General features: G+C 41.6%; 1 protein-coding gene across 3 annotated transcripts in view; it reads right to left on the bottom strand.

The window, feature by feature from the left end:
- Window positions 1-1,695: 1,695 nt before the first annotated feature.
- The window catches only part of cmss1 (cms1 ribosomal small subunit homolog), a 323,921-nt gene continuing 304,683 nt past the window's right edge, over window positions 1,696-20,933 (bottom strand). For all 3 annotated transcript variants that reach the window (XM_048602496.1, XM_048602495.1, XM_048602494.1), the window contains exons 7-11: window positions 20,449-20,551; window positions 18,594-18,654; window positions 16,311-16,398; window positions 6,209-6,297; window positions 1,696-1,911 (exon numbers count right to left, since the gene is read on the bottom strand). In XM_048602496.1, coding sequence (XP_048458453.1) covers window positions 1,828-1,911; window positions 6,209-6,297; window positions 16,311-16,398; window positions 18,594-18,654; window positions 20,449-20,551 — 425 coding nt within the window. In that variant the 3' untranslated portion in view covers window positions 1,696-1,827. The remainder of the gene's footprint in view (window positions 1,912-6,208; window positions 6,298-16,310; window positions 16,399-18,593; window positions 18,655-20,448; window positions 20,552-20,933) is intronic.

The raw sequence follows: 20,933 nt of genomic DNA, 5'->3' as shown, positions 1-20,933 counted from the left end.
CAGACTGAGTGACAGACAGCACCAAATTGATCAGAACTCTGTGGACTGAAGTTCACTGATCTGATTGTATGCCTTTGTTATATGTCACATTTTGTACTCATCATGAAATATCTTAACAAAACTTTTGAGTCTGTACCTGTGCAGACCTGTACCCAGAGTGGTCAGTGGTTAGTCAATAAATATGCCTTTAATTTGCTCTTGGGCAACCGTGGTTCTGGTTGGGTGCACAGGAGAATTAAAGGAGATTTCATTGGTACCTCTGTTCTGGCGCTAGCATCTGCCAGGCTTTAGCTTAACCATGGGATGTATCTGGCCCTGATAATATTCTGACAGTGCCACCTTTATCCACATATATTCCATCTTTCATGTGCTTGCCCACTCACATAATCTATCTGAAACTAACTTGAACCCTCCTTGCATCCTCCTTATAACTTGCATTCTCACCTAGTTTTGTGCATTCAGCAAACTTGGAAAGAGTAAAATTGGACATCGCGTCTAAATCATTGATCTAGATTGTGAATAACTGGGGCCCATGCACTGATTCTTATGGTTTCCACTGGTAATTGCACTCCAATCCTCACAATGAACCATTGTTTTCCTACTGTTTCCAGTCCATTAACCAATTCTCAATCTACACCAGTATATTACCCCAGCAACATGCGCATTAATTTTGTTCACTTACTTCTTGTTTGAGACATTATCAAAAGCTTTCTGAAAATCCAAATACATGGTTGGTTTTCCCTTATTTATTTTGTAAGCTATATTCTCAAAAAAAAGCTCCAAAAGGATTGTTAAACATTTGCTCATTCAGCATCCTTCTACTGAATTTCATCTCATATTTACTTTTGGTCATTAGGACGATGGTGAAGTTGCTCAAGGGTTAACATGTCTAGAGATTTGCCATAACTCAACATAATTCTCTTTCAGTGTCCTCTTTAGTGTAAAAAAAACCCGCAGATTTTTGGATTTTTTGATGTGGCTCAGGTGCTGGACTTTTGGCACCTTACTTTTCCTCATCATTCCTAAAATATGTTGGCCAGAATTATATACATATTCCAGGTAGGAATATATCAGTTCCCCCTTTAAGCTCAATATCACAGCCTATGATTTCCCTTCTATTTCATGTAACATACAACCCAAGGTACTTTTTGCCTTAATTATTGGTGATGTCCATTGTTTCAATGATCTCTCCATCCATACCCTCAAAATTGTTATTTTGCGGTTTATCTTGATGACTAACATATTGGCTCAATGTCTTTTTTTCAGTCTCACTCCTATGTAGTTGTGGTCACTGAATTCCAAGTATCATTTCTCAGCATTGTTTTGTGATGTCTCTAGATTCTTCTACAACCAATCAACTTGCCGCCTCACCCTTGGAGTCACTGACAACTTTTGATAGTTTTGAATTCATTCAAACTTCTTTTTACATTTGCTGGAGACTATCACATGGTCATGTTGCAACAGTTAAACCAAGTAAAATGGTTCTGGATAACATTAACAATTGCAGTTGAAATAGAACTTGTTTCTTTATGTTTGTTGAGTTTTGTAAATGTTGATTTAACTTGTTTTCATGTTTGCATTTCACTTGGTACATGTGAACATTGGAAAAACAGTCATTATTTGTACTCACACAATCACAGAAATAAAGACAAATACATTGCTACAATATGAAAATACAATAACAGCAGATAACTATTAAGAATGTTACACATTTTATTAAATTCAGCATTAAGTATGCAACTCATAATAACAAAACATTGTGCTGTCTGCTTCAATATGGGAGGGAGCTAACAAACAGGGTTGATCTTTGGTGTCGAATAACTGGTCTTAAAAGAGACCCACTTTTACGGATCCACTTTTACAGGCAGGGATGATACTTGTTTCCAGCAGCTTCAGTGTTTCCTGTTTCACCTACAATGTACAGAATATGATTTAGCTCTAAATTATGTAGAGTATTAACTTGTATTCTTATATAAAATGATCAGTCTAGTGCAGAGCTCACTTAAAAAAAAAGGAACATTTGTCAGGTCTAATTTTTGCAATTTAAATTGTGCAAATATATTTATATACATGAAGAGAAAGCATAGTTTATAATGCAAACAGATGAATGACCGAAGTAATCTAAATATATAACACCTATTCTAAAGAGTAGCCACATCGTAACAGTGTTATGTCAGACTTTGAAATCTAATCCAGAAGCTCCTGAGCAGTTCTATTGTGTATCAGAAAGTTGACGAACGATGCGATGACTCCGAAAACAAATGGCTTTGCTCTTTTACGTAACAAAAAAAGCCTCTCAGGCACATGGCTGCCCTCTCCCCTTAAAAATATCTCTACCCCACCATCATAGCTACACATACGCAAACGTATCTGTTTCAAGCCTATTGATGCCAAGGTGATGCCTGGGCTTCCAAATCAAGTGTTTTGATACGTAACCACTCCTGTTCAATTGAATGGGACTGTGATTTATAAACTTGTAAAAGATTTTCAGCTTCATCTCTTGGCTTGTAATCTGGCACAGTAGGTGCCCACCCATTGTAGAAATTTCTTTACAAGATAATATACACTAAAATGACTTGAAAATCAATTTGGTCATCTTTTCGTAAAGATTTTTAGCCTGGCATATTAACAAGATAGACCGTATTCTTATTGTGACATATCTTGGACATCTCAATTTAGTTTCATTTGCCATGGATTTATTCATCAGTCACACTAAAATATAAAACAAATCATCATTTGCGACATCATGAACCAGTTGTGCTTGGCGCATAATTATTTATATAGCAGTAAATCATCCCAGATGCTGAATTATGTTGAAGACCTACTTATGATTATGATATGAATAACATTTTCAAATAAATTATAGATCACTCACTGAATGAGATCTAATTCATCGGTTATCCATACAGGGTGACATAGAATATGATTCTTATATTCAATTGAAAGCTAGTAAACAACATACATAGAGGCACAGGGTTGTACAGCATGGAAACAGACCCTTTGGTCCAGCTCACCCATGCTGACAATATATCCTAAATTAATCTAGTCCCATTTGCCAGCATTTTGCCCATATCCCTTTAAACCCTTCCTATCATGCACCTATCCAGATAACTTTTAAATGTTGTCATTGTACCAGCCTCCACCACTTCCTCTGGCAGCTCATTCCATACATGCATCACACCCTGCATGAAAAAGCTGCCCTTTTTTAAACATTTCCCCTCTCGTCTTAAACCTATGCCCTCCAATTGTGAACTCCCCTACCCTGGGAAAAAGACCTTGGCTATTCACCCTATCCATGCCTCTCATGATTTTATAAACCTCTATAAGGTCACACCTCAGCCTCCAACACTGCAGGGAAAATAGCCCCAGCCTATTCAGCCTCTCCCTATAGCTCAAGTCCTCCAATCCTGGCAACATCCTTGTAAATCTTGTCTGCACCCTTTCAACTTTAACAACATCTTTCCTATAGCAGGGAGACCAGAATTTAATGTATTATTCCAAAAGTGGCCTCACCAATGTCCTGTACAGCTGCAACATGACCTCCCAAATCCTATACTCAATGCACTGACTACTAAAGTCTACCTGTGACTCCACCTTGAATAATGAACCTGCATCCCAAGGTCTCTTTGCTCATAAACACTCCCCAGCACTCTACCATTAAGTGTATAAGCTCTGCACTAATTTGTCTTATCAAAATGCAACACCTCACACTTATCTAAATTAAACTCCATCTGCCACTCTTGGCCCCCTTTATCCATCTGGTCAGGGTCCTGTTGTACTCAGAGATAACCTTCACCGTCAACTACACCACCAATTTTGGTGTCATCTACAAGCTTACTAACCATTCCTCCTTTATATTCACATTCAAATCACTTACATAAATGACAAAAAGCAGTGGACCCAGCACCAATTCTTGCCACACACCACTGGTCACAGGCCTCCAGTCCAAAAACAACTCTCCACCTCCACCCTCTGTCTTCTACCTTCTAGCCAATTTTGTATCCAAATGGCTAGCTCCCCTCTGGATTCAATGTGATCTAACCTTGATAATCTGTCTACCATGCAGAACCTTGTCAAACATCTTGATAATGTCCATATAGACAACGTTCACTGCTCTGCCTTCATCAATCCTCCTTGCCACTTCTTCAAAAAACTCAGTCAAGTTAGTGAGACACGGTTTCCTACGCACAAAGCCATGTTGACTATCCCTAAACAGCTCTTGCCTTTCCAAATACATGTCAAGCCTGCCCCTCAGAATCCCCTCCAACAACTTACCCACTACTGACATCAGGCTCACCAGTCTATAGTTCCCTGGCTTTTCCTTACCACCTTTCTTAAATTATGGCACCACATTAGCTACCTTCCAATCTCCTGGCACCTTACCCGTGGCTTTCAACGATAGAAATATCTCAGCAAGGGGCCCAGCAATCACTTCCGTTGCTTCACGGTTCATCGCTTCAATTACCACATACCTCCTCCTTTTTCTTGACCAGAGCCTCAATTTTTCTAGTCATCCAGCATTCCCTACACCTACCAGCCTTGCCCTTCACCCTAACAGGAACATACTGCCTCGGGACTCTCGCTATCTCATTTTTGAAGGTCCCCCACTTTACAACTGTCCCTTTGCCTGCAAAAAGCCTCTCCCAATCAACTTTTGAAAGTTCTTGCCTAATTCCATCAAAAATTGGCCTTTTTCCAATTTAGAACATTAACTTTTAGATCAGGCCTATCCTTTTCCATAACTATTTTAAACAAAGTGCTCCCCCACTGATGCCTCAGTCACCTGCCCTGCCTTATTTCCCAAGAGAAGGTCAAGTTCTGCTCCATCTTTAGTAGGTACATCCACATACTGAATCAGAAAATTTTCTTGTACACAACTAAATTCATCTCCATCCAAGCCCTTAACACTATGGCAGTCCCAGTCTATGTTTGGAAAGTTAAAATCTCCTATCATTGCAACCCTATCATTCTTACAGATAGCTGAGATCTCCTTACAAATTTGCTTCTCAATTTCCCATTGAATAGACTGGGGCTATTTTCCTTGGAGCTTTGGAAGCTGAGAGGTGACCTTATAGAGGTTTATAAAATCATGAGAGACATGGATAGGGTAAATAATCAAGGTTTAATAACTTCACTGTTCTGATGCTGCCAGATCTGCTGAGCTTTTCCAGCAACTTTGTTTTTGTTCCTGATTTACAGCTGCAGTTTTTTCGGTGTTTAAATAACCAAGGTCTTTTCCCTGGAGTGGGAGAGTCCAAAACTAGAAGGCATAGGCTTAAAGTAATAGGGGAAAGATTCAAAAGGGACCTAAGGGGCAACTTTTTCCTGCAGAGTGTGGTGCATGTATGGAATGAGCTGCCAGAGGAAGTGGTGGAGGCTGGTACAATTACAACATTTCAAAGGCATCTGGATGGGTATATAAATAGGAAGGGTTTGGAGGCATATGGGCCAAATGCTGGCAAATGGGACTAGATTTATTAAGTATATCTGGTCAGCATGGACAAGGTGGACCAAAGGGCCTGGTTCCATGTTTTATATCTCTTTTACTCTATGACTGTTGGGGTGGCCTTTAGTACAATCCCAATAAGGTGATCATCCCTTTCTTATTTCTCAGTTCCGTTGAAATAATTTCACTGGTCATACTCCCAGGAATATCCTCCCTAAGTCCAGCCGTAATGTTATTCCTAACCAAAAACGCCATTCCTCCTCCTCTCTTGTCCCACTTGCTACCCTTCTATAGCATCTATACCCTAGAACATTAAGTTGCCAGTCCTGTCCATCCCTGAGCCACATTTCTGTAACAGCTATGATACCCCAGTCCCACGTTCCCAACCATGCCCTGAGTTTATCTGCCCTACCTGTCAGATCTCGTGCATTGAAATAAATGCAGTTTTACTGATCAATCTTACCTTGTTCTCTGCCTTGTTTTTGCCTGCCTTGACTGTTGACTTGCTCCTCTTCTCAACTGTACTGGCCTCAGACTTATGTCTTTTCTCACTATTTCTTGGTGCTTCCATCCACCCCTTACTAGTTTAAAGCCTCCTGAGTAGCTCTAGCAAATCTCACTGCTAGGATAATGGTCGCCGTCCAATTCAGGTGCAACCTGTCCTTCTTATACAGGTCACTTCTGTCCTTATTGGAAGCAGATATTTTATTCACAGATATATAATCATGCTCATTTATGGGTAGCTTGGTAAATTATGAATACCTCTGGAATATCCATTAATCTTCTAAGCTTCTGATCACGCCAATTCCAATCAAGGATTACATACTTCAGGGACCATACACTGAGTCCATCTGGACGACAGGAAAGAGTTAACACTCATAATTGTTAGTCATGATAGTCAACACTTCAGTATTCAATTGCCAGTTATAAGCAATCCTGAGAATAGGTTAATCTTAATATAATTGTCCCTTATATAAAGTTACATTTCATGTCCATTACATCATAACAGGGAAAAGCTGGCCTGGAATTGACTATTTCTATTTATAAAGTGACTGCAGTGGAATGCTGCAATGTGATGGCAGAAGGATTGAAGTACTTAAGGGGCAAGATTTTGAAAGAGGTGGTGGGAAGGTTGAATCTAAATCCATTTTATAAAATCCAGGGAGATAAGGTCAGGCTCATCTCATGCAGTGTTGACCACAGAGGTGGATAATAGCAAAAGCAGTCTCATTAGAAGGCCCACCTCAGGTCTCCAGCATGTTGGCCTAGGTATGTTGATACTGTCACCAAGTGACATAATTGTGAATACTTGGCTGAGCTCCAAACAGGCACTGATCAGCTCAGTAGAGGAGCTGTTTATAAAACGTGAAGGAGAGTGTCTGTTTAGAAAGCGTGAGGAAATGTGTCAAATTTATTGATATACATCATAATGAGTTTATTGTTTCTTTGATGCACTGTTTCAATACCTGAGTTCATGCTTGGATGACTTAGAAATAATGAAGTGAACTAAAGATTCTATAATTGATACTTTGGACGGCTCTGTCTGATTGACACTTATATAAATAAACACGGACTTCCAAGAGTCATTTGATACAGAGCAGACAACAGACTTACGATAAAAGTGATAGTTCATGGAATAAACAAGACCATAGCAACATGGATAAACAATTGGCAGGTGGGTACAAACAAACAGTAACGGGTAACAGATATTTGTTCAACTGAAGGAAGGTCAGCAGTGGAGCTCCTCAGGAGTTGGCTTTGGGGTCCTTACTTTTGCTGAATTATATTAATGGTCTAGATTTTGGCATACAGGGGGCAGGGGTCTGCTGATGGTGCAAAACTTGGAAGCATTGAAAGTGGTGAGGAGGTTAGCGGGGTAAAGTGACAAAAGGACATTGACAAGGGTTGGTGCAGTGGGCAGACGGATGACAGATAAAGCTCAATGTGGAGAAGTGGGAGATATATTTTGGTGGAAAGGACATGAAGATACAGGATAAAGTAAAGGGCAGTACTTCAAAGGGTGTGCAGGAGCAGAGAGATCTACTATATATACAATATATACATATATATATACTTATTCATTCATGGAATTTTGGCTAGAACAGCACTAATTGACCATCCCGAATTGCCCAGAGAGCATTAGACTCAACCACATTGCTGAGAGTCTGGAGTTACATCTAGGCTAAACCAGGATTGGCAGATTTCCTTCTCTAAAGGACATCAGGAAACCAGGTGGGTTTTTACAACAACCAAAAGAGGTTACATGGTTACCATGAAGCTACCTAGATTTTCTTTGGAAAAACCAAGATTTTACCAAATGCCAAGGTAGGATCAGTACTAAATAAGATACCTTATAGTCCACAAAAGTGGCAGAACAAGTAATTATTGTCAGCAGTTAATAAAACATACTGTATCCTCCCCATTGTAATGGGGCATGTAGTATAGGAGCAAGGAAATTATGCTGAACATACAAGATCCTGGTCAGACCTAAACTGGAGCATTGTGCATAGTAAGAAAAGACGTGAGTGCATTGAGAGTGCAGAATAGAACTGTGAGAATGGTTCCAGTGATGAGAAACTTCAGTTATGAAGATAAACTGGAGAAGTAGGGACTGTTTTACTTGTAAAGAAGGATGACAGAATGATTACAGAAAAGATTTACCAGGATGTTGCCTGGTATGGAGGGCTTTAGCTATGAGGAGAGGTTGGAGAAACTTGGGTTGTTCTCACTGAATGACGGAGGCTGAGGGGGGACCTGAGAGAGGTCTACAAGATTATGAAGGGGATGGACAGAGTGGAGAGTCAGAAGCTTTTTCCCAGGGTAGAAGAGTTAGTTACTTGGGGGCATAGGTTTAAGGTGCAAGGGGCAAGATTCAGAGGTGATGTACGAGGCAGGTTTTTTACACAGAAGGTGGTGGGTGCCTGGAACTCGCGGCCAGGGGAGGTAGTGGAAGCAGATACTATAGTGACTTTTAAAGGGTGTCTTGACAAATACATGAATAGGATGGGAATAGAGGGATAAGGTCTCTGGAAGGGTAGGGGGTTTTAGTCATGACGGGCAGCATGTTGGTGCAGGCTTGGAGGGCTGAATGGCCTGTTCCTGTGCTATAATTTTCTTTGTTCTTTGGAAGAAGTTTTCAAATTCAAGCTGGGCCTGGATAGAGTAGATAGGGAGAAACTATTCAATTAAAGCAAAATACCACAGATGCTGGAAATCTGAAACAAGCACAGAAAATGCTGGAGAAACTCAACAGGTCTGGCAGCATCTGTAGAGAGAGGAGGAGTCTGGAGAAAAGTCATATTGGACTTTACATATTAACTCCGTTTCTCTCTCCACAGACCTGCAGAGTTTCTCCAGTATTCTGTGTTTGTGTGAGGGAGAAACTGCTCCCCTTCGTAAAAGCATCAAAAACAAGAGGGCAGCAATACAAGGTAATTTGCAAAAGAAGCCCAGGAGATATGAGAGAAAAGAACTTTTTCTCAAGACAAATGATTTAGATCTGGAATGCACTGCCTGAAAGTGTGGTAGAAGCAGATTCAATAGAGGCATTAAGGAAGACTTTGGATGATTATTTGAATAGAAACAATATTCAGGATTATGGGGTAAAGAGAGGAGAGTGGCACCATGTCATAATGCTCATTTAGAGAGCCAGTGCAGACACAATGGGCCAAACAGCCTCCTTCTGTAACCATAACGATTCTGCAATAACGTTGTAAGAGCAGCAGTTTTTTTTTCCAGCAACTGCCTCTATTATTCTATGGCTCATTCGTTCCCTTCATACTGCATACTTGATGAATGGCCATGAAGATGCAGGGTGTGGAGAGCTTGCATGGGAGTAATGAGAGGGGCATGGGAAATATGAGGGATAGGAAGGGACATGGGTAAACATATCTGTCAGCAGATTCTGGATGGGAACTGCAGGGCATAGACTCACTATCCTCACACTTACCATGTGCCAACACAAATTGCCAGAGAAGGGAATAGGAATGGGAAGCTCAGTAATGGATCCAGCTCATAACTTTTAAAGACGTACAAAGTTAGCGTTACTCTGCGAAAGCCTATGGCAAAATATCTCCTTCCTAGCCAACAGCTTTTAATACACAAACTTGTTACAAGGGATGAATGAGAAGCAAGAGAACCAGCACAATAAATCTGGGGTTTGGAGAAGTTTACATACATCTGTTTCCCGTTTTAAATAAATTCTACCATAGGCTGTGTGAATAATGACAACAACACTGTTTACGCTGAATTCAAAACAAAAAATAAAACATATAATTTAAGGTGTAATTATATAGTAATAGACCAGACAGTTTTGACAGATTGAAATATAGACATGACTTAATTTTGTCTTTCAGCCAGTATATACTTCAATTCTGTCTGGCACAACACCCAAGAATAAACTTTAATTTTAAATCTAAGATGTGTAAAAATAGCTACAAGGATTATAGATTAAACTGTAGGTGTGTCAATACTTCTTCACCTGAATAAGAGACACAACAATGCAAACCTGAAGGAAGAAATATTGAAGACATGAAAGTTAAATCTGTAAACTTTGATGGAGATACTCTCCAGTTCTAAACACCTCAGTTCCAATGGCAATATTTACCCTCAAATTAACCTGGTGCGTTTATTGGTGGCAACCTCATAACAAGCTGGTACCTATCGTTCATGCTCTTCAAAGCTGCCATTCATAGCTCCCATTTCTTGTTCAAGATGGCACTCTCCTGCCCTCTTCTTCTCCAGTTAAATGCAACACCCTCCAAAATCTCCACCCTAAAAAATAACTTTGGTTTATTCTCTCTCCTCATCCACCTCACTTCCCAACAGTTAACTGTGGCATTCTCTATCCTCAACCCAAAATCATTGCTCCAGCCTTTAGCACTGTTCTCTTTCTTCCAATGATTCCACCTCTCCCCACCAAAATTGCCACCCATTTCACTTGCTGCTTCACAGTCATTCATTCTCTCCCTTTCCACTCCATCACTATCATTTCTTTCCATCTCATTGTTTTTACATTAAACCAAAAAACCTTTCTCTTAGATGCTGCCAGACCTGCTGAGTTTTTCCTGCAATTTCTGATTTTATTTCATTTTTATCTCAGCTGGGCAGCTAACAGACTGATCAAGGAAAACTGTTCTCCTTAATACCATACTTTGATGTTCACCTTGATTTGCTATAGCTGGGAATTGACAGCACGTGACCCAGGGGATATTTTGTCTGACTTGCTAAATGGGTGGCAGCTGACAGCACCATTTGTCAATCAGCTGTGCACTGGAAATCGTAATGAGGAGATTTTGGGGTAGCCTGGGATATTGGGTTCTGAACTGCATTATCATGCAGATGGCAGGAGCTGGCTCATGCGCCAATTTTCAGTAACTGTTTGGCTAAAATTGTGGGGATCTGGAGAAACAACGGCTGTGGCTTGGAATGTGATTGAAGGATCATCAAAGCTCAGGGAAGATGATGGTACGGGTCTGTGCTACTGTTGGAGAGTCTGGGAGTGTTGTCAGCGGGGTTACAGTGGGCAGTAGTTTTGGAGGTCAGTGCTAAGATTAGGAGTACCTGGAAGTGGAAGTCAGGACTGAGGTTGAACATTTCCAGGGTTGAGAGCACAGCGAATGATATTTAGTACTTAGCTTGTTTTAAAATTCCATTCCATTTGGCACTGGTTTACCTGGAGGTTACTACCTCCCAGAAATAGGTGTAAATCAAGAAATAGAAGACAGGGAAGAACATAAGAAAATTACAATTGCCAGGAAAGTGGAATGAATTGTTGGATCTGTGGTTTAACAAGTCCCCAGGACCTAATGGGCTTCATCCTAAGGTCTTAAAAGAAGTGGCTAGCAAGATTGTCGATGTACTTGTTTTAATTTGCCAAAGTTCTCTAGATCAGGGGAAGGTACCATTAAATTCAAAAATAGTGGATGCATTTATTTTATTCATTCAAAAAAAGATGGCGACAGAAAGCAGGAAACTATTGACTAGTTAACTTAACACCTGGACCAGCTGACAGCCGGAGCGGAGCAGGCCGGAGGCCTGGAGCGGCTGAGACTGGAGCGGAGCGGGTTGGAAGACTGGAGCGGAGTGGGCTGGAGGCCTGGATTGGAGTGGGCTGGAGGCCTGGAGCAGAGTGCAGCAACTGAGACTGGAGCGGAGCGGGTTGGAGGCGTAGAGCAGACCGGGCACAGTTGTTGGACTGGACTGACTGGGGACCGGTGCATGCAGTCCGCAGCTTGCGAGGCCAGTCAGGCCACATGTGGTAGCCCCTGTGCTGAGCTACTGCAATGGAACGTTTGTCTGTAACTTGTTCATTAGACGGAAAGTTTATCCTTTTAACTATGTCTATACTATTACCCAGTGTAAGGTAATGCAACTTCTTTTCTTTTTATTCCTCTTTTTGTATCTAAGATTTGTACCTAGGTATTTTGCTTCTAAGATGACACCATGGGAGGCAACATTGGAAACATTACACTGTACTCCTGTGCTTCTGTACTTGAGTGCACATGACAATAAATGATCGTCTATTCTATTCTAAATAAAAATATATTAGAAGCTGTTATTAACGACGTTATGGTTGGGCACTTAGGAAAATTCAAAGTAATCAGGCAGAGTCAACATAGCTTTATGAAAGGGGAAATCATATTTATCAGACTATTAGAGTTCTCTGAAGGAGTAACATGCAGGAAGGATAAAGGAAATCTGGTGGATGTATTGTATTTAGATTTCCAGGAGGCATTTGATAAGGTTCTACATCAAAGGTTATCGTGGAAAATAAATGCCCATGGTTTAGGGATGGCATATTGACATCAATAGACAATTAGAAAAGTAACAGGAAACAGAGTAGGAATGGATGGCTCAATTTTTGGTTGGCAATTTGTAAATAGTGGTGCACCACAGGGAACAGTGATGGGACCTCAATGCTTTCAATTGATATAAATGACTTGGATGAAGAGGATATAAGGTGGCTACAAATAGACAGGGGATAAATTAAGTAAGTGGGCAAAAATCTGGCAAATATGATGTGGGAAAGTGTGACATTGTCCATTTTGGCAAGAAGAATAAAAAAAGTATATTATCTAAATGATGAGAGGTTACAGAACTCTGAGCTGCAGATGGATTTGGGTGTTCGTGTGTTTGAATTGCAAAAGGTTAGCATGCAAACACAGCAAGTAATTGGGAAAACTAATAGAAAGTTATTGTTCCTTGTGAGTGCAATTGAATCCAAAAGCAGGGAGGTTATGCTTTAGTTATACAGAGCAACAGTGAAACCACATCTGGAGTACTGTGCACAGTAGTAGTCTCCTTATTCATAGAAGAATGTAAATACACTAAAAACAGTTCAGAGAAGGTTTAGATGACTGAAACCTGAATCAGCAGATTGCCCTACGAGGAAAGGTTGGACAGGTTGGACTTATGTCCCCTGGAATTTAGAAGAGTAAGAGGCAACTTAATTGAAAAGTATAGATCCTAGGGATCTTAACAGGAAGGATATGGAAAGAATGTTTCCTCTTCTTTGGGGCGGTGTAGTGGCTCAACAGTTAGCACTCTGCCTCACAGCGCCAGGGACCCGGGTTCGATTCCACCTTCGGGCGACTGTCTGTATGGAGTTTGCACATTCTCCCCGTGTCTGCATGGGTTTCCTCCAGGTACTCCATTTTCCTCCCACAGTCCAAAGATGTGCAGGCTAGGTGAATTGGTCATGGTAAATTACCTATAGTGTTCAGGGATGTGTAGATTAGATGGGTTTATAGGGGAATGGGTCTGGGTGGAATGCTCTATGGGTCAGTGAGGACTTGTTGGGCCAAAGGGCCTGTTTCCACACTATAGGGATTCTATGATTCTTGAAGAATCTAAAACTATGGATCACATTTTTTTTAAATAAGGGGGTCACCCATTTAAGACAAAGACAACTAGAAATGTTGTTCTCTCAGATAGTCATGTTTTTGGAACTCATGCACCGAATGCCATTAAAACAGAGGGCTGAATCTTACATTTTTGACCAAGTGTCAGTTTTGTTGAGTCTTTTGGAGGATGTCCTGCCGTGAGGCCTAGTGCAACCTCTTGCTGCCTCTCACCAAATACAAATCATTAACTACATACCATGGCCCTATGACACCGCTCTTGTCACATGTCAGTCCCAGAACAACTCGCTCTGCTGGATATCCTGGAATTGACTAGTATCCTGACACCAGTGTCACCACTAAAAACCCTTTGTGAACCTGGACAAGCACAATAAAGCCAGAACCGTCCATTTGCCCCAGATACGGCACACAAGGGTATTTTGTTACCCTGCTTCACACGCAGGGAGGTTCTCCTGAATGAAGTGGGACTTGCTCTTCCCCAAAGACTGGCACTTGAGGCTATGACATCAGATCATGCCAGCTTGGCCCAAGGTTGCCACCTCTATTGGTGCAGTGTTGAAAATCTGGAGGAAGAAGATCAACGACGTTCTCCAATTCACCAGCATAAGTGCCACCATCTTCTTTCTGGTACCTCACATTCACTCTATCTGTAGCCACCTCCCATCGATACATGTGCTTGTCATACGAGGAGCACTGGGGACTCTGGGCCTGTACTGGGGTGAGGTGGAGTTTAGAAGGGTGAGGGGAAATCTGATCAAAACTTACAAAACACTGAGGGGCCTAGATAAAGTGGACATGGAGAAAATTTTTTCCAATGGTACGAGAAACTAGGATCTGAGGCACAGCCTCAGGGTGAAGGGACGACAGTTTAGAACTGAGATGAGGAGGAATTTCTTCAGCCAGAGGGTGGTGAATCTGTGGAACTCATTGCCACAGAATGCTGTGGAGGCCAAGTCATTAATTATATTTAAGAGAGAGAGAGAAACATTCTTGATTAGTAAGAGGGTCAAGGGTTATGGGGAAAGGCAGGAGAATGGGGTTGAGAAACATATCAGCCATGATTGAATGGTGGAGCAGACTTGATGGGCCGAATGGCCTAATTGAGCTCCGATATCTTATGGTCTCATTGTCCTTCTTTACCATTCTCACTATAGCCTGCAGCATCTTCCCATTTGCTCTCATCCACCCCAACCCCAACACCACTAACCTTGTCTGCTCCCTGCAGTGCTCACTCACTTCGTCGGGCTACCTGCTCACCTGCACCAAAAGTGTACGGTCTTGACAAGGTGAGGATGGTAACTCTGAGTAATCTGAGCAGCTGACTTACTAGTTCCAAGCCCCTGGACTAGTATTGGAGTCTGCCTTATGCTGGGACACACTAACCTCACTTCACTGAGGACTGCTGACAACCATGACAAGCTTCCTGGTTTTGTGTCTGCACTAAATGGCAAGGCAAGATAGCGGTCTAGTATGTCTGGCTAAGGGAGCAAAGTGCAAAAAGGCAAGACAAGGCAGTACAAGGCAGGGATTCTCTGAGCATCTAGGTAAGCTCACAGTCAGTGAGTTATGATAATAAGCAAACAAACCCAGAGATACAATATGGTCCAGTCCTTGTGCTGGGTATGTGTCTCTGAGCACACAGTGTCCTTGCAGGACATTACAATGATAGTTGCAGTTGTGAGGTACAACATTCAAGAACAAAAGTGTACTGTAAGTGAACCAGAGATATGCAATGATAGTTCTTAGAGATTGGCATGGATATTAATCCCTGTGCATGTGTGGCTGCAACCCATGGAATGTGCTCTGAGATGTTGGTGCCTGGTGTCCAATATCGAGCAGGTAACGAATGGAGGTCGCCAGGTACTCATTCTGACTTCCATGTCAAGAATTCCCAGCATCTAGTCTGCTTGGCATATTTGGCAAGATAGGAAGCTGCTTATTAATAAAGCAAGATGTGCATTTAATAAGGTTGTTAATGAGCAGTAATCCCCTTTAAAAGGCAACTTGCCCCTGTCTTACGTGAATCTCGCCTCACCACTCAGCTTTTGTAGGAAAGGTGAAGTGTGTTCCTCTTGATGTTATCATAGGCCTCATTGGACTTCTCACATGATTCAGCCTCAAATCTCACAAAGCTTATGGTGTTCAGCCGCCTATAAGATTCCACCTAAAGTTTTTGAATGTTTTTAATGCAGAGATAGATAAAATCTTGACAAGCAAGGGGGTGAAAAGTTATCAGGGATAGCTGTGAATTTTGGGTAATGACAGCCATGATCTTATTGAATGGCAGCACAGGCTTGAGGGATCAAGCGGCCTACCTCCTTTTCTAATTTGTCTGCTCATAAGCAAACAATATTGGTGCTGGCTGCCTCAGGTGTACATCAAAGATAGAAAAGGAAGCAGAAGCTGGCATTAGGCCTCTGATTTGCACATATCAATAGGTTTACTGTGGATATAAGATTCTCTTGATTGGCTTTTATCAAAATGGCAACCAGTGCAGTTGGCACCAGAATTGTTCACGTGGGACGTTATTTTGGCTACAAAATGGAAAATGTTGTCTCAAAAAATGGGCTCCACGGAGCCACATTTCTAGCCTTCCATGGGGGCCTGAAAGAGAACTCCTCCTGGTGTTACAGGTGATGTTCAAAACAATCTACGCTTCACCATTTAGACCTGAACTCTTCTTTGCACTTAGTCGACCTGTTGGAAAAGCCTAAAGGCTTCTCAGCTTCGATCAACACTTGAGAGCGGCCTCCATATCGAGCCTAATGGTTTCTGGTGTGTATCCTTCTCAGAAGAGCAAGTTAAAATTGCAGACTGAGGGATAAGTGCAGAATTCTGGCAGATGTGTCCCATGTCCGATTTTAACCAAAATGCACACTGAATGAGGTGGAATGGGGTGGGGTGGAAGGGTGTTAATTGTATGCAGAATAATAATTAATTAAATTGCTGAAAAACCTGAAGACATACAAACAAACCCATTCAAACAGTTTGGGATTTTCTACCTTGCTCTATGAGGCTTCTAATCCGGCCTGGTGTTCCTACACCAAGGTGTATCACCCCCTTGGCAAGCCATTTTATCTGGTCTTCTACCTGGAGGGGAAAGGGAATAGGATGAGTTTCTGTAAAAAAACAAAATAACTTTACAGAACAAATACAAATTGTAACAACTCAGGCAGACACATTATTCAAAATATCTTCTTGTTTCACTGTTGAGTGATCAAGCACTGACAAGCCACCTTCATGGGTGGCTATCAAGTCAAAGGGGATGGGGTGGGAGTAGCCCACATTATTATTGGAGGGTCAGGAGAAGAATTCCTGCTCTTCCTGGCTTCACAAAAACCACTGCAATAAAACAAAGTTAACTTTTGGGGATCACCTTGTCAGGTTACAATAGATTTGGAAAAACTGAACAGGGCACACACGCTGTTGAACCTCTGACAGCCATTTAATGAAGGAGACCACAGTCAATCTCAGCATAGTTTATATTTATTTGCAAAGTGAAACACCATAAATGTAAAGCTTCTCGCCCAACACCCAGTCTCCAGAAGTGTTTCCATTATCTGTATTCAAGTACGGAATATCCTCCACTTTTTACCCTTACTTCATATTTATTCAATTTATACGTGGCACCCACTCTGCACAGTTAAGGAGCAATTTCCTGAAACTGGGTATCATGCCCAGTAGATACAGTCTCCCTTTAAAACAGGTACTACGGCTATTTGCCCAGAAATTGGACACCACAGGTATTTTTCACCTAATCTTGACACGGACCTATTTGTCTCCCATCATGTCAAGTAAAGTTTCCAAGTTACTTTCTCATCAAATTAGTTATCAGCTGCTGTTTTGGAAAAATAATTCATTGAAGGTGAATATTCTGTAAATTCTTGCTGACTGCTGACAGGTTTAGTTTTATATCTAGAGCGTTCCACAATATTTATTTTGAAGATACTTGAACAATCCAATGTTAATGTCTCAAGTGGAGCACAGAACTGGATCAAATGAGGACTAAAAGTATCATATTTTGCACAGTCACCTTGTTTATTGTTAACTGATTGGAACTGGCAAAACAAATCACACTCATTTAAACGAGAGCTGTGTTATACTGGAGTTGTGCAAATGTCCACGCTACTACGGTTTTACTGATTTTGTTCAAAAGCATCATAGAACCATAGAATCCCTACGGTGTGAAAACAGGCCATTCGGCCCAACAAGTCCACACCACCCCTCTGAAGAGCATCCCACTCAGAACCATTCCCCTACCCCTGCATTTCCCATGTCTAACCCACCTAACCTAAACATCCCTGGGCATTATGGGCAACTTAGCATGGCCAATCCACCTATTCTACATATCTTTGGACTGTGGGAAGAAACCGGAGCACCCAGAGGAAACCCACACAGACACAGGGAGAATGTACAAACTCCACACAGACAGTCACCCGAGGGTGGGATCAAACCCGGGTCGCTGGTGCTGTGAGGCAGCAGTGCTAACCACTGAGCCACCGTGCTACTCAAAGTAAGAAAGCCCTCCAGACAAACCTCAGGGGATCTCTCTCCCACTGCAACTCTCTCGTATCCATCTTCTATCCACCTCCCACTCTCTCCCTATTTATTTCAGAACCCCCTTCCCCTCCCGCTTTTCTGACAAAGGGTCTAGGCCCGAAACGTCAGCCTTTCTGCTCCTATGATGCTGCTTGGCCTGCTGTGTTCATCCAGCCCTGCACCTTGTTGTCTCGGATTCTCCAGCATCTGCAGTTCCTACTATCTCTGATCCAAAGTAAGGAAGTGCTTATTTTGTTCGTGGTCTTTAGATGCAGAGGAGAAATAGTCTCCACCAAATTCTTTCACCAATTCACATTAAGATATTTTTTATTCCCAGGATTAGTGCGTCACTGGCTACCCCAGCATTTATTACCCATCGCTACTTGCCCAGAAGGCAGTTGAGAGTCAACCACATTGCTGTGGGTCTGGAGTCACATGTAGTCCAGACCAGGTAAGGATGGCAGTTTCCTTTCCTAATGGACATTGGTGAACCAGATAGGCTTTTCCTGACAATGGATTCGTGGTCATAATTTGACCACTAATTCCAGATATTTATTGAATTCAAATTCCACCATCTGACGTGGCGGCATTTGAACCGGCGTCCCCAGAACACTCTTTGGCTCTCTAGATAAACAGTCCAGTAATAATACCACTAGGCCATCGTCTCCCCCTCAGTCCCTCATGATGATCTACCACTATTAAATATTAACTAAAATAGTGCAAATTCTAATGAGATGCATGCTTACCTTTATATGCTTTGCAAATAATTTTAGAGTCTTACAGTCACCTTTAAAAGCTGCAATCAGTCTGCCAAAACAAATGAGATACAATCATTGTCATCATGACATGTTTATTCTAAATGAGTTGAAGCCTACATTTAAGAAGCTGAGAGAAAAATGCTGGGTGAACATATTAAACGTTCATAGGCAAAGGTGGATGGGAGATAAGCTGCATAATATTGTGACAGCGAGAGCTTGCAGTGTGTGAATCCAAACACAATTTGTTTTTTCCTTTCCGCTAGTTTACTCCCATCACCAATACTTTCAAAAAGACCCAGCTTGTTCTGGAAATTAGCTTCTTGATTGGTTGTAGTCTATCAGTACTTTGTGAAAGAGTCTCACATCAGGACTTGTCCTATTAGAGTTGAATATCAGCTGACTGAAAGGCTATACGGTCCATTGGCTTGGTCTAATTATTCTGACTGATTCTAAGCAAGATACTATTACTTCAGTAGGATGATGCGTAAGATACCACGATGTTTTGGGGACCAGGAATTTCAAGTTTTGCCCCAAATGTGGGTAAACAGTTCCACACACAGACTTGAGGGCCAGGTGAAGTTCAACATTGACATCATTTAAATGCCCCCATGGGCTGTGGGCACTAAATAGGAAATTAAGTTATTTAAGTTAAATCATTCACATAAATTAATAAAGATCCCTGTTTAAGTTCAGAGAAAATCCAGCCTACTTATGGAAACTGGCATCAAACCGTGATATTGTGGGGGGAGGAAAACCCGAAAACGTAATAGCTAGCAAAGTTAACTTTGTTTGGAAGTGTGTGCAAGAAGCTGGAAGTATTACCATAACAATGGCATTGCCCTTCAAAAAAATAAGTGATTACAGTAATGTGTAAATGCTTCCAGGTGTAGTTTTGGAAAAGCTTCACTCAGTGGTAGCAAACCTGTCTCTAAGCCAAAAGACCATTGGCTCAAGCTCCATTCCAGAAATTAAACACATATTTTAGCTCAACATTCCCGTGCAGTGCTGAAAACTGCTGCATTATTAGGGACATGCCCTTCTTTGGATGTGACATTACGCCGAGGCCAAAGCTCCCTGTTCAGTGGACCTTGAATATCCCATGATGCTATATTTGAAGCAGAGGAAACTGCTCTCTTTGTTACTTAACCAAATTTTATTCCTCACACGAAACATCAAAACAGATGTAACACAGTGTGGAACTGGAGGAGCAAAGCGGGCCAGGCAGCATCAGAGGAGCAGGCAAGTTGACATTTCAGATCGGGATCCTTCTTCAGAAATGGGGGAGGGGAAGGGAGCTCAGAAATAAATAGAGAGGGGGGTGGGGCTGGGGAAGGTAGGTGGGATGGTGATAGATGAGTGCAGGTAGGCAGTGGTGGGGATTGGTTAGTGAGGTGGGAGGAACGGATAGGTGGGAGAGAAGATGGACAGGTTGTGTCAGGTCAAGGAGGCGGGGATGAGAAGGAGGATTGGTCATGGGATGAGGCCAGAGGTGTTGAAATTTTGAAACTGGCAAAGTCCACATTGAGACCATTGGGTTGTAGGCTCTTCCCCCTCCCCCATTTCTGAAGAAGGGTCCCGAGCCGAAATGTCAACTTTCCTGCTCCTCTGCTGCTGCCTGGCCCACTGTGTTCATCCAGCTCCACACTGTGTTATCTCTGACTCCACAGCATCGACAGTTCTTACTATCTCATCGAATCAGATGGACTTGTCTTTGTGGAACCTCGTTGTCCTCAAATCAGTTGCTACGTTTGCCTACAATAACAATGTTACTGCACTTCAGAGAAAAGAAAAGTGGCTGACAGATACTTTGGACATCCGGAGGTCAGGAAAGCTCTTCCCTTACCTGATCATTTCAAGAGCTCGGAGAGCAGAGCTGCATACTATCAACATCAGTGCAGATTTCTTCTCTGTGTGATTCTTACACAGCTTCATCCACTTAGGACAAACTGTAGATAGACAGACACCTCTTCATGAATCATTTTAAATAGGAGATCTTTGGTATATTTATCAAATCTAGTTAATATGGACAAAAGTTGTAAAATTGGCCAAACCTTTGCTAAATTCACAATAATTGTATTATCTCAAGTACAAAGCTTTGGAAAACTTTAAAACAAAAAATGTTAAAATGTTTTAAAAATAATTAAAACCCTGTAAATACTGCTTGTTTTATAGACTACTCAAATCCAATTCTCATTCTAAAGATGTTGATTGGATAATTTGTCAATTTTTTAAAATTCAAAGTTACATATATATGACAAATATATTTAACATTTTAAAATGCTAAGTTGGCTTTGTATCCTTCAAGTGTATATTTACATGTTTCAGTCA

Source organism: Rhincodon typus, chromosome 11 (genome assembly GCF_021869965.1).
Source record: "Rhincodon typus isolate 14 chromosome 11, sRhiTyp1.1, whole genome shotgun sequence".
Lineage (NCBI taxonomy): Eukaryota > Metazoa > Chordata > Chondrichthyes > Orectolobiformes > Rhincodontidae > Rhincodon > Rhincodon typus.
This window is presented reverse-complemented; position numbering and strand designations above follow the sequence as displayed.